At 38.0% G+C, this 13825-nt stretch overlaps 1 protein-coding gene across 4 annotated transcripts in view; it reads right to left on the reverse strand.

The window, feature by feature from the left end:
* ITGB4 (integrin subunit beta 4) overlaps positions 1–13825 on the reverse strand; it is a 1147860-nt gene that overhangs the window by 445429 nt on the left and 688606 nt on the right. For all 4 annotated transcript variants that reach the window (XM_044084971.1, XM_044084972.1, XM_044084974.1 and 1 more), the window contains exon 17: positions 3337–3456. In XM_044084971.1, the coding sequence (XP_043940906.1) occupies positions 3337–3456 (120 nt within the window). The remainder of the gene's footprint in view (positions 1–3336; positions 3457–13825) is intronic.

Here is a 13825-nt window from a genome sequence, read left to right on the forward strand (position 1 = left end):
GTACTGTATTAGGGAGGCCTGTTTTCTAGATATGTGGATGGTGTTAGTGAGAATGTTATAGAGGAGAAGACCAAGTCCTGTGGTACACCCGCAGTGACTAGGAGGTACGGAGAGACAGTGGAGTGCCATTTTACTGACTGATGCCTCCTGGACAAGTAACTTTTGAACCACAGGAGGGTGGGCTGAGAGACCTAATGAGGACATTTGAAGAAGCAGTTTGCTGTGGCAAACTGAAGGCTTTAGACAAGTCTAGGAATAAGGACGACATTGATTTGCTGTATCTCTTGCTTTACTGGCACTATCTATATAGGTCGGAAGTGCAGTGTTAGTATTAGGGAAAATAAAGAAGCTGTGTTGTGTGGGGAATAGGAGTTCCTCCTGCAGGAGATAGTTTAGGAATCATTTTTGAATACATTTTTCAAATATTTTGGAGAGGGGGATAAGATTGCTATAGGTCTAAAGTTAACAATGTCTGTTGCAATTCCTCCTTTGTGGAGATGGAAAATGTGTGATTTTTTTTCAGAAATAGAGAACTCGGGATTCCTGGATTGACTTATTTATAAGGACTTGAGACAGGATAGGCAATATTATTGGTTGCTATTTTTAAGCTATTCACTTGTAAGGTCATCAGCTGAAGTAGACCAGGGTTTGAGTTTGGTTAAGAGTAGTTTTATATAGGATGTGGTGATATGAGGCTGTTGGGCAGGGTTGGTATTAGATGTCATAGAATCCTTGGTAAGTGATGCTATACTATCTAAGAAATAAGAGTTGAATTCGACTGCAATTTTGAGTGGAGAGACATTGGGAGTTATTGGGAGAGGAGTTAGGGTTGAATTTTAGGCTGGGATGTAAGATTTCTTTAATGGCTGACCTTAATTTTTTATGGTTACATTTACTACTATTCGGAATGTTATTATAGTATATTTTCATCTTCTTTTGTTTGCTTTTTAGTATGGTTTGCAGAGCATTCTGAGGTTTTCCAGATATGGCGGTGTTTTACAGTTTTGCAAATCTTTCCATGCTTTTTCTCTACTCTGCATTAACATTCTACTCTTCTTGGATAGCCAGATTACATCACTTCCTTCTAGGAGGTGCAAAGATATTCTAGATATTTAGGAAAGTTGTACTGAATTCACTTACAGCATCATACGAGGGGAGGATGTTAGGATGTTCCAGTTAAAAGTTTATAGGGTAGTAATGAATATGACTGGGTTAAACTTGGAAAGGTTATGTGTTGTTTTATAAAGATACTGTTTACGTGGATGTGTGAGATGTCTGCTTGTACAACTTAGGAAATGAACACTGAAATAGTCAGAAATTGTACTTGTGGTGATGACTTTGCTAGGGTCTGACACTAGGATCCGGTCTAATCTGGAATTTGATGCCTTGCTATAATGTGTGGGACTATTAATTAGTTGTGTGAAACAGTAAATGTCCATGCTGGATGTAGGGAAGTTAGAAGTTCTCTCCTACCAACTGATATTGACATTATATAGTAGTATAACTTCTTGTGGAATTGTTGTGGTAACCACTGCAGGCTATTGTGCAGTGTAGCTGTACTGTCCCAAGGAGGGATGTAAAGGACAGTAATACATATTAGTTTATAATTGTTTATTTTCAAGAAAGTAATAAGAAGTTCTGCTGAATTTAATTTTGGTATTGGTTTCTTGTAAGGGGAAATGTGGTAGATGTTGGGAAATATTAAATCAATGCCACCACCTATCCTATAAGGTAATTTCAAATGATAGTGTAGCCAGGGGGTATCTTTGGAGTTGTTCATGCTGGGTTAAAGTCAAATTTCAGTTATACCTAGAATATCAGGTTTGTGTTAGGTAATCCAGGCATGTAGTTCAACAGTTTTATTTCTCATACTTCTAATAGTTACAGTGGCAAAGGTTAGATTACTGGGGTGGTGGATCTGACTGTTGTGCAATTAGAGTAGTGTGGGAAAGGCAACTGTCTTGATTTTGGTTGTGACAGGTTGGGCCAGGATTGGGGTTTTAGTATGTTGGGGGTTTACTGATTCTTGTTTTTGGAAAGTATTTTCCTACTTAACTGAAATTATATTTGCTGCCTTCTTCAAAAATGAATCTGTTTAGTTTATGTCTTTGCAAAGGTGAGTAGCAATAAATGCATTCATTAGTAGTCGATGCTACATTTCCAGATGTTTTTTTTTCTACAAAAAAGTATTTTGTAATTATTTGACAGGAAGAAGTTGTATTTTTTAAGATTTACTGACTTTGTGTTTGATCTGCTTTTAGCTATCTTTTTTTATTACTGCTTGAAAAGCACATATTAATCAATGTACTATAACCGTTCATTTCTTTATGTATTTATAATGTCTGCTTTACGATCCTTTGATCTAATTTATGTTTTCTGTTTTTTTACAAAAATGTGTTAAATCCTGTGACCTTACAGTATGTACAGTTGCTGAATAAATAAATTTTTAGATATCACTTCCACTATGTGCTAGAATTTTACATATTTGCGCATTTCTAAAGTAATATTTAATACCACGGGTTAAAGTCAAGTATTCTGATGAAACATTACCAATGACACAGGTACAGAAGGGATTTTTTATTTATTGACACTTGCACTTCTAACCTGAAGATACTTCACTTTCAACTTAAAAATAAAGAAAGGAAAGTGAGTGAGCCAGCATCCGTTAACAAATACAACGGTAACAAGTTCAACGCTGTGCTTAGTGCGAATACTTCATACACATGCAGCACATAATCTTTGGTATTTTCTGAGGCATAACCGCTAGCCTGGCCTTAATAATATTTGTCAATAAATAAAACCCAGTGACGAATGTAGCTGAGAACTTTTTCATTGGAGTTGCAGTGGGCAATCAAAAAAGAAATGCCAAAAGACATTTCAGTGAAGGAAGTAGCCTAAAATAGGTTACTGACAAAGATGTTCTACAGACCAAATAACATTGGTATTTGGTCACAGGCTTTTGCATGATACACAGACACCCACTTCACTGTCTGTTGGGGTGGGGGCTGTGCTCCCAACATAATTATTCTCACTATGAAAGTGTACTAATCTCAGAAGTAACATGAGGCATCTGTGAATCTCATTTCATTTCCCATCTTGTTTTCTGGAAGAGATAGTAGTGGTATTTCTTTTAAGCGTGTTTTCCTGTAGTAAAACATCCTGTCATTGTTACAACATTTGCTCTCCCCAAAATACGATAGTTCATGCCCTACGTCTTGTACAAATCTTGAGTATTTTACTCTGTTGAAGTGTAAATCTGAGAGTCTTTAATACCCAGTGGTTTCTCAGATTACAAAGCCTTTTCATTTATGAGACACCTTACTGCATTCCACTCACCTTTCTTCTTTAGGACCAGGATGGTGACATTTTGATGTATTGGATTTCGTTCTATGTTGTAGTGAAAGGTGCAGTCATCATCCTCATCACGGAACTCGCAGTATTCGTCTCCATCATTCACTATGTCAAGAGAAAGATAGTCTGTTAGAGACCCGATGTGCCATGGGTTACAGACTACACCCCTCTACATGCCAACACACTAATTGCCCCCACTGCCACCTAACATATGGCCTCAAAAATGATAAAAGCTAGCTGCTGGTGACATTTTATATGTTTACATTATGTCCATGGCCCAACTTCAAACTGGACGCATGGCACATGTTAGGAGCTGGCACACAGTAGGAGGTACAGTATCCCTCTACCACCAACAGCTACATAAGACCATATTCAAACTTGACACTAAATATCAACTACAATTTCTGAGACCTTCTAACAAACCTTTATTGACGCCAGATGTAAGTAACACTGAGACAGATGTTATCTTAAGAATAACAGAAATTTAGCCAGATAATTATAAGAAGTACATGACATGCAACACTATACATTAATATTTGAGTTTTGTAGGTAACTGCATTGTCAGAGAAGCAGCACTTGGTAACTTATTTGAATATTTTAAACAAATAATTTTTGGTGCTACCGATTTATTTTTCCGCTTATTTATTTATTTGCAACTGCCGTTGACTGATTTGTAAAACGATGATTTGGCCAGGATCTGTAAAATGGCATTTCTTATTTTTTATCAGGTGGTGAGAAAAATAGCATTTAATTATTCTTATTACTTCTGTCCATTACCAGAAAGTTGCTTCTAAGAAGCAAAAAAAAAAAAAAAAAATGTTTTGTAAATTGTTTTGTAAAATGACAGCTAAGATTCTTGATGTTATAATGAAGGAATAACACCTTGAAATATCAGGTTTAGATTGCTGAATATTCTCAGAATGTTATAAGATGCACTAGTAATCCTCAGTATACCATCACAGCATTACAATTCTACAATCCTTTCACATGGCATCACCTTTTCAAGTTTGCCTGGGTGTGACCTATATTTTGAAGAAAGGTGGAGAAATGTCTTTACATCAAGTCCTATACTATAACACCCCAAATTTAACCTTATCATTACCCTAACATAATACAAGCAAATTAACATCTATCATCTTGCAGCCATGAACTGCTCTTAATTTCACATGAACAGTCTGTTAGCACTAAGAACACTGAGTGTAGGAAACGCCTCATGTTTACTGTCAACGTCTTACTCCTACATGTTTCCAGCTGAGTGTGTGACTGGAGGCACAACTGCAGCTATACTGTTACACATACTTAGTGCTGAGGTTGTCAAAAAATCCCTGCTTGAGCCTTCCAGGCACCCATCAAGATGACCTCAGCTATCTTGGGATATGCTTAGCATCTACCTCCCACACTAGTATCTATATCCACACCTGCCCCTACACATACCAGTACAAGGATTCATCAACACTGTAATCTAGAGAAAGGAACGGGGGGTCTTAAGTGAAAGACCAGCACTAGTACAGTTTTTGGCAGAATCTAGAACAGAAGCTGCTGTTAAAAAGGAATAATTAGTAGAGCATATAAAATATTTCATAACTATAAGAATCAATCAGAGGAGGTTAGAAAAGATTGGGAAGAGAAATTGGATAAGCAATTCACAAAGAAACAATGGGGGGATATATATATATATGTCTCCCGAATATGCAGCAAAATCTAGAAGATTTAGGATCTTTACTTTGAAGTGTTTACATTGGTATATTTTACCCCAAGTAGACTCCAAAGAATTGTTCCTCAGGTAGACAAATGTTGGAGGTGTGACGGGGAAGTAAAGGTAATTGGGAACATATTTTATGGGAGTGTAATGAATTAGCAGATTTTAAAAATTCCCTGCTGACTGCTCTATTAGAAATACTGGCTTAACAAACTGCTAAAACTAAGGAAATTATTTATTTATTTTTTTGAGCTATTATATAGAATCAGAGTACCTTGCTCAGTGGTGGCTGCCAAAAAGCAAATGCTAGCAAATGGACATCAAAAGTAACAGAGATAAAACAACTGCAAATGGGATCTTTAGTAAAGGGTAGCAGCACATAGGAAAAAAATGGGAATTGTGTTGAACAATACATGCAGAATAATGTTTTGGAGGAGGAATGACGTTTAAAAGAAGGCAGGATTTGAATGAGCTATATAATGTTTGGCTGACAGTGACTGGCTAGATTATAAATGATGTATAATGTTTGCAATTAAAAATATGTCAATATGGTTTATTTTCATTTGTATAAAGGCATGACTGCCTTTGTCATAAGTGATAATTTAATAAAGATGTTTCTTGTTTAAAAAATGGAAATTTTTGAAACAATTCATGTAGAAAAATGGTTTGGAGGAGGAATGAGGTGTAACAGAAGGCAGTCACTGAATACTGTATATAATGGACTTGCTCGACGAAAGTATGATGGCACAAAACCCACAAAAAACGAATGTCCAACTGAATAAACTCAGCAAGGGTTTAATGTAACAAATCCACAAAGCATAAAAAGACAGTATAAATTAAGCGCTTTCGTAATAGTTTATTGCACTTTAACAGCTGCCACCCTTACACTCAGAAGAGAGCTGTTTTAAAAGGCCAATTTGTTAGGGCCTCCAGAATTATTAGTAAAAGAGATGATTGCATAGTTGAATGTCTGAATTTGTGCGATATGTTTAAAAATAGAGGTTATCCTGACAATTTAATATACAATATTATGAATGAAGTAGTTTATAAAAGAGATAATTTACATTTTATACCTTATTTAAATCAGGTAGAAAAAACTACATCAAACACATTGAGTTCAAATGCAGTAAATTCGGACAATGACACTAATAATCACACTACAATGATTCATATCGACATTGAAACACCAAACAATACAGGAATGTTATCATTTACTAAGAGTTTTATTACAACTTTTAATTCTGATAGTACTTCTATAGACAATATCTTAAGGAAGAATTGGCAGCTTATTAAGGCGGATACAACATTGCATTCTCTTTTTGCTAACACTCCATCTATAGTGTACAAAAAAGGCATGAACTTGAAAAAACATTTGGAAAACACATATAAAACAAAACATGGGAAAACTTTTAGATGTGGTAGGTGCAAATATTGTAATTACGTATTTGAAATGAATGAACTGAAGATAAACAATATTAAGATTTGTTTAAAGGACAAAGCTTGCTGTTATACAGAAAATGTTGTGTATTGTGCCTTATGTAATGATTGTAACTCATTTTACATAGGTAAAACAGAAAGGAAACTTAAAGAACGTATAGGTGAACACATAAGGGCCATAAGAGATGGAAATGAATTAAATGCTTTAGCTAAACACATTAGTACAAATATATCGCACAACTTTAGATTTGTAGTATTGGATGTCCTGAAGGTAGACATCAGAGGTGGGGCCTGGCAATTATTATTAGAAAGACATGAGCTAGAATGGCAACTAAGATTGAATGCTAATAATTGGCCAGGTTTAAATAATTGTTTATCTATTGGTAGTATTTTAAAATTGAAATCACTAGTTAGGTAAGGTTTTCTTATTCTTATTGTTATTTAATACAATATTTATTAAACTTATTAAATTTATTAAATTTATTAACTTACAAATTAATTTATTAATCATTTAATTATTCATTTTATATTTTACATTTATATTTAATACTAGATTTATTTTTATAATTATATTAAAGGTAAAATGAATATTTACATCGATCAAAAAATTTTTAAGGAATATTAATTAAAACTTTTAAGGAATACTAATTTAATGCATTATTTAATTTATTCACTTATCATCCACTACGATATTACTATTAACGTATTGTGTCATTATTTTTTAGAGATATTTTTTAGAGACATTGTTGTGTGTTAACCAAGAAAATATTTACATATTTATATGATTGTTGGTATTATGTATTTACAAACACATATACACTTCACAATTAATATTTCGAACACTATTTATGAATAAATTAATAATTATTATTATTATTTTTATTGTACAACTTTTTTAGAGGCTGGCTTTAAGCCTCATGAATATGGGGTGAGCGCTTTTATATATAAGTGCACTTTTGCTAGCATTATTATTGTTGAGAGGTTAATTCAATTTTTACATACAAAATATTTATAAACACAAAATACTTTACATTTATAATTCACTAAACATTAGTCACATGAAATTTTACTACACACTGTACATTACTATACAATTTTCTTTATATTTTTAATCTTATTACTATTTCATCGTATGTTGACATTAAGGGACGTTTTATTTCTATGTACATACATTCGTTGGATTAACGCATACATTCTACATAATTGGACTTTTTTGAACAAGGATTTGTATTTGTGAGCACATTTTCTTTATATGCTGATTATACGCTGCTTCCTTTGATGTACGGTTTACACATCGCACAGACATTAATGTTTAATTCTTTAACATAATTTCACAAAGACTTGTGACAACCTTACAAGTAATTTTTTAGCATAGATTTGAGCGCATTGTTTACGGAGATAGTATTTGTATTGTATTGCTTGTTAAAGTATTGTTTTTGAGGTATTGGTCCCACAGTGCTCAAAGTTTTTAGGGCATGTTATTTCTTTAATTTTTTGAAAGCACTTGATTGCTTACATCACTGATTTAATCTATTTAAACAACAGGAAGTGATGTATAACTGTTTTTGAAAAAGTTTGGCAGGAGCCAAACGAAAGCGCTTAATTTATACTGTCTTTTTATGCTTTGTGGATTTGTTGCATTAAACCCTTGCTGAGTTTATTCAGTTGGACATTCGTTTTTTGTGGGTTTTGTGCCATCATACTTTCGTCGAGCAAGTCCGTTTTTCTTGGTTTACGTTTGGTTTGCTTATACTTTATATAATGTTGCTTAGCTTTCATGATATATAAACGGATCCCATTTTCTTAATCGACAACACAGTTTGTCGAGTAACAGAAGATCGAACCCACTTCAGCGAAAGTGCACAATATCGAAAGTGTACTTTCGTATAAGCCGGTTACAGTGGAGATAAGGAAATATATCCTTTTCCCCACTGTAGTACGATCTCGGAGTTGGTATATTTAAGTAGGGGGGTGCAGGGGGGGCTTGCCTCCCTGCATAAACAGTTTAAATTTAATTTTTTGTTTTTTTGACAATCGGCTTTAGTGAAAGTGCATTTACAATGATGTGCCCTTTCGCTGAAGTGGGTTCGATCTTCTGTTACTCGACAAACTGTGTTGTCGATTAAGAGAAGTAGACCCATATAAACATATGTGTGATGTATAGCACTTGTATATATAAACTTGTTAGTATGGTTTGAGTGCTTTTATATAAATGTAAGCTTGCCTGTGTCACAAGTGACAATTCAATAAAGATGTTTAAAAAAGTGCAGATGTGTACCTACCATAAATGTAGATGTTCGAGTATATTCACTGTTGCAGTCCTTACTCTTGGGTTATCCTGCTGGCAGGTTACCCTCAGTCAGCCAGAATTCCAAAGTCTAGGTCTGGCGTTGGTTGCTGTCGCCTCTTCCCTGACGTCAGTGCACCAGGGGTATAAAAGATGCAACCAACGCCATTTTCTTCAGTTTTTCTTGCCCCAGATGTCAGGTGCCCCCAAATTGGTAGGCTGAAAAATATGCCAATAAAATTCATGCACCAAAATAACATTTCCTTCATCTACAAGCAAATACTCCAAATAGTTTGGATTGGATAGAGAAGTACAGATGAGTCCCAGCAAAGAAAAGGGGGATGGTGGGTGGGTAACCTGGACTGCAACAGTGAATGCACTCGAACATCTACATTTATGGTAGGTACACAACTGTACTATGTTCATCGTGTTTCATTGTTGCAGTCATTACTTGGGTTGAATCCCAAAGCTGAGGATGGGTGGCTGGGTTAAATAGGATTAGGAGAGGCTATGAGGCCCTGCAGAACAGCAGTGGCAAAACCTGCTCTGGACTTAGAGTAAACAGGTAAGTGGTAGTGCTTTGTGAAGGTGTGCACTGAACTCCAAGTTGCAGCCTCTAAGATATCTTTGGTTGGTGCTCCTCTGAGGAAGATTGCTGAAGTGGCTGCTGCTCTGGTGGAATGAGGCCTAATTCCCTTAGGCACTGATTTGCCATGTTGAGAATAGCAGAAATGGATGCAATGGCCTATCCATTTGGAAATAGTCTGTTTTGAGATAGCCTTTCCTTGTGATCCTGCAGCATATGACACTAAAAGTTGCTCAGTCCTTCTGAAAGCTTTAGTTCTGTCCAAGTAGAAGTGTAACTGCCTGTGTATGTCCAAAGAGTGCAGAATTTTCTCACCCTTGTTCTGTGGATTTGGATAAAAGGTAGGCAAGTGAATGGTTTGGTTGAGGGCCACACTGGACACCACCTTAGGCATAAATGTAGGGTTTGTCCTCAGAGAAACCCTGTCTGGATAAAAAATGATGAAAGGTTCCACAGCCATGAGTGCTTGTAACTCCAAGACTCGCCTTGCAGAGGTTACTGCTAGGAGCAGAGCTGTTTTCCATGATAAGAATTTTATGTCTGCTGTTGATGCTGGCTCAAAAGGAGGCAGTGTGAGTTTTTCCAAAAGATAATTGAGGTCCCAGGCCGGAATTGGTGCTCTCCTTGGAGGCCTAATGTTTTTGACCCCTCTGAGGTACTGCCTTATTAAAGGATGAGAAAATATAGGTGGTTATGTATTGTAATGGGCTGAAATGGCAGAGGCATGAATCTTAATTGATGAGAAAGAAAGGCTTTTATTCAGCATCTCAGTTAGGTATTGTAAAATCTGAGGGATATTTGGTACACACGTGTCAATGCCTTGTTCCTGGTTCCAAGCACAGAATCTCTTCCCTTTTTCTGCATAATATTTTCTGGTACTGGGACTCCTGGCCTCCAAGATAACATCCATAATAGCCTTTGAAAGAGGAGTGTTCTGAATGGCTTGATTATCCACCATGCTGCCAGATGTAAGGTCCTGAGTTGGCTGTGCAGGATCTGATTGTTTTGCTGGGTCAGCAAGTGAGAAGTTTGAGGTAATATCCATGCTGGACCTTGAGACAAGCTCTTTAGGATTAGGTACCAGTGCTGGTGTGGCCAGTCTGGTGCAATCAGTATCATTTTTGGCTTCTCTTGTCTGACCTTTAGGAGTACCCTGGGAAGGAGAGACAGTGGGGGAAAAGCATATACTGTTAGATTTTTCCAGCTGAAGGATATGGCATCCACTTTCCATGCTTGCTTGTGATAAAGCCTTGTGCAAAATGTCTGCAATTGGCAGTTGTGAGGGAGGCAAATAGATCTCTGTCTGGGCATCCCCATTTCCTTGTTATCATGTTGAAGACTTGTGGATCCAGTTTCCATTCCTGGGGATCCATGAGGTTTCTGCTTAGTTCGTCTGTCAGAGTATTTGTTTTTCCTGGCAGGAATTGTGCTTGCAGGTGAACTTGAAAAGCCAATGCTGTGTCCCATAAGGTCATTGCTTGTCTGCAGAGGGGGTAGGAATATGTTCCTCCCTGCTTGTTTATGTACCACATGACTGTAGTGTTGTCTGTCTTTATCAGTAACTGTCCTGGATGAAGCAGATCCTTGAAAGCTGTCAGGGCATTTTGAACAGCGAGCATTTCTTTTTGATTGATGTGAAGATGCATCTGGTTTGCAGGCCATGTGCCCTGAATACATTTTCCTGCCATATGGGCCCCCCAGGCATAATCTGATGCATCCGTTGTCAGTGTCTGTCTGGCTGTGGGTAAACTGAATGGCAGACCCTTGTTGTGGTGACAGGCTTCTGCCCACCATCGAAACTCCTGTTGCAGGCAGGGAATGAGTGTAATTACTGTCTCCAGGCTGTGGCAATGCTGAGTCCAAACACTTTTTAGATACTATTGTAGTTTCCTCATATGCAGTCTGACATATGGAATTAGTAGAATGCAGGATGCCATGAAACCCAAGGCCTGCAGGATTTTCCTTGCAGATAAGTGGGTTTTTGTTGCCAATTTCTTGAAGTAAGTAGTCAGTTGCTTTTGTTTGTCTGGCGTGAGATAAGCCATCTGGGCAGTTGTATTTAAGCTTGCACCCAGGAATATTATCTCTTGAGAGGGCACTAGTTTTGATTTCTTTTCATTTACTGTGTACCCTAGGCCAAGTAGTAATCTTTTTACAAATGCCAGATGCTTTAGAAGAATGTCTTTGTTCTCTGCTTGAATTAGGCAGTCGTCCAAGTAGGGATATATTTGAATTCCTTTTTGTCTGCAAAACGCAATTACTGGTGCCAGGCATTTTGTGAAGACCCTGGACGTAGTAGATAAGCCAAAGTGCCGTGCAGGGAATTGGTAATGCATTGAGCCAGCTATGAATCTGAGGTATCTTCTGCAAGACTGTCTGATTGGGACATGCATGTATGCCTCTTTTAGGTCCAAAGTTACGAGCCAAGCCTTCTTGCCCAGCATGGGCAGTAGCTGCTGTAGAGTCAACATCTTGAATTTTGGAACTTCCAGAAACTTATTTAGTATACAAAGGTCCAGTATTGGTCTCCAGGTTTTGTCCTTTCTGGGTACTAGGAAAAGTCTGGAGTAAAATCCTTGCCCCTGCTCTTGTTGTGGTACTTGCTGAATGGCCCTCATGTCAATGAAGGCTGTAATTTGCTTTTGTGCCTCTGTCCATTGATTGTGTGGCAGGTCTGGCATACCTTTTGACCTTGGTAGAGTTTGAAAATGGAACCTGTAGCCTTGGGACACTATGTTCAGGACCCATTTGTCTTGGGTAACCATTTGCCAATTTGATGAAAAAAGTGCTAGTTTTCCTCCTAAGGTGGCTGCCAAAAGAAAAGTGCTTAGATCTGGTAGAGGAAAGTCATTGGGACTGTTTCCTGTAAGGTTCTGATTTGTCTTCTCCGCTTTTGGAGGTAGGAGCACCCCATTGTTTAGGCCTATATGAGCCTTGGGGCTGAGATCTGCCTCTGAGATGCCTGTATCTGCCTCTTTGTGGTCTGTCTGAAACTGGAAAGGACCAATTTTTAAATGGCCAGTTCCTGCTAAACCTGGGTGGCTGTACCTGTAAGAAATCCCTAACTGTCTGCATGGATTTTGCTTTATCCTCCATTTATTTCAACACCTCTTCTGCTTTAGTACCAAACAAAGTATCATGCTGTAATGGTGCATCTAATAATTTTGCTTTTACATGATCAGGCAGATTCTGTTCCTTTAACCAAGCATGCCTTCTAATAACAGAACCTGTAACAGCGTCCCTGCAAGAGGCCTCCAGTGAATCATAACCACATTGCAAAGTATGCTTTCCCACTTGTTCAGCTGCATGCAATAAATCCTGCAATTCCTTGTTCTCTGAACATTCAGTATTTGTCAACAATTTCTGTTTAAGCAGTGACATTAAATATTGCTGATATTTAAGCATATGAAACTGATAATTTAAATCCCTTATAGCCAGGGTAGCAGAAGTGTAGACTTTTTCCTCCCATCTGTCTAGAGCCCTAGAATCCCTATCGGAGGGGACAGGGTTTTTTGCAGTGGAAGCTTTAACCCCTTTGGACCCTGAGATATAGTTTCAGGGTCAGCAGCGGGGTTTTTATATAGGAATTTATGAGAATCCAGGACCCTGTAGTATCTGTCTGGCTTAGCAGGTGCATGGGGTAAAGAGTCAGGGGACAGGCCGGACTCTGAAAATACATCATCTACAATGTCTAGAACAGGTGGAATAGCAAGGGGTCTGTGCTGAGGAAGTAGCAGAAAGTCTTGAGTCTTTTCTTAGATTCAGAGTAATCTTGGCTCTCCCAGTGGAAATGCTCCCTCATGGTATGCAGAGTTTCCCCAAAAGAATAATCCTCAGGAGGAGAGGCTGAAGGAATGGATTCTTCAGCATCAGACTCCTCATAGGGAAGCATGGAGTAATCCTGTACAGAAGAGGAGTCAGATAAAATAGAAACCTGATCAGAAGAATCATACTCTGTCTCTTGCCTAGGCCTCTTATCAGGAGGGAGATGGGAGCACCTGATCAAAGTAATTAGGTCTTCGGCCATTTTGAGCATCTGTTTTTTAGGCATGGAAGTCTGAGTAGGAGAATGCTGTACTTGTTTCTTTGTCTTTAGAGCTGCTTTAGTCTTTGTCTTTGAAGCTGAAGATGGCTTAATATATAGTTGTGTAGGTCTGAAGGCACCCTCAGAAGCCGATACCTGCTCAGCAGCTCCGGACCCATCTGAGGGGAATGATTTCCGAGTGTCCAATACCTTGAGTATCCAGAGGCCCAGTCGGCTCCATGTGGGAGTCGGAAGCGGCCTGTGGCTCTGAGGTAGCGGGCGCCGGGGGCTGTGAAAGCGCCTCAGTGAGAACTGGTGAACCGCGACTGGCCTAGCAGAGGCTTCGTCGTCGGTTTTGGACCTCGGATGCCTATTCTTTTCCTTCTTGCATTTTTTGTAAACTCCAATTGTCGGCTGGTCCGACGGCATTACATAATTAAA

Source organism: Protopterus annectens, chromosome 10.part0 (assembly GCF_019279795.1).
Source record: "Protopterus annectens isolate FY-2018-M chromosome 10.part0, PAN1.0, whole genome shotgun sequence".
NCBI lineage: Eukaryota > Metazoa > Chordata > Ceratodontiformes > Protopteridae > Protopterus > Protopterus annectens.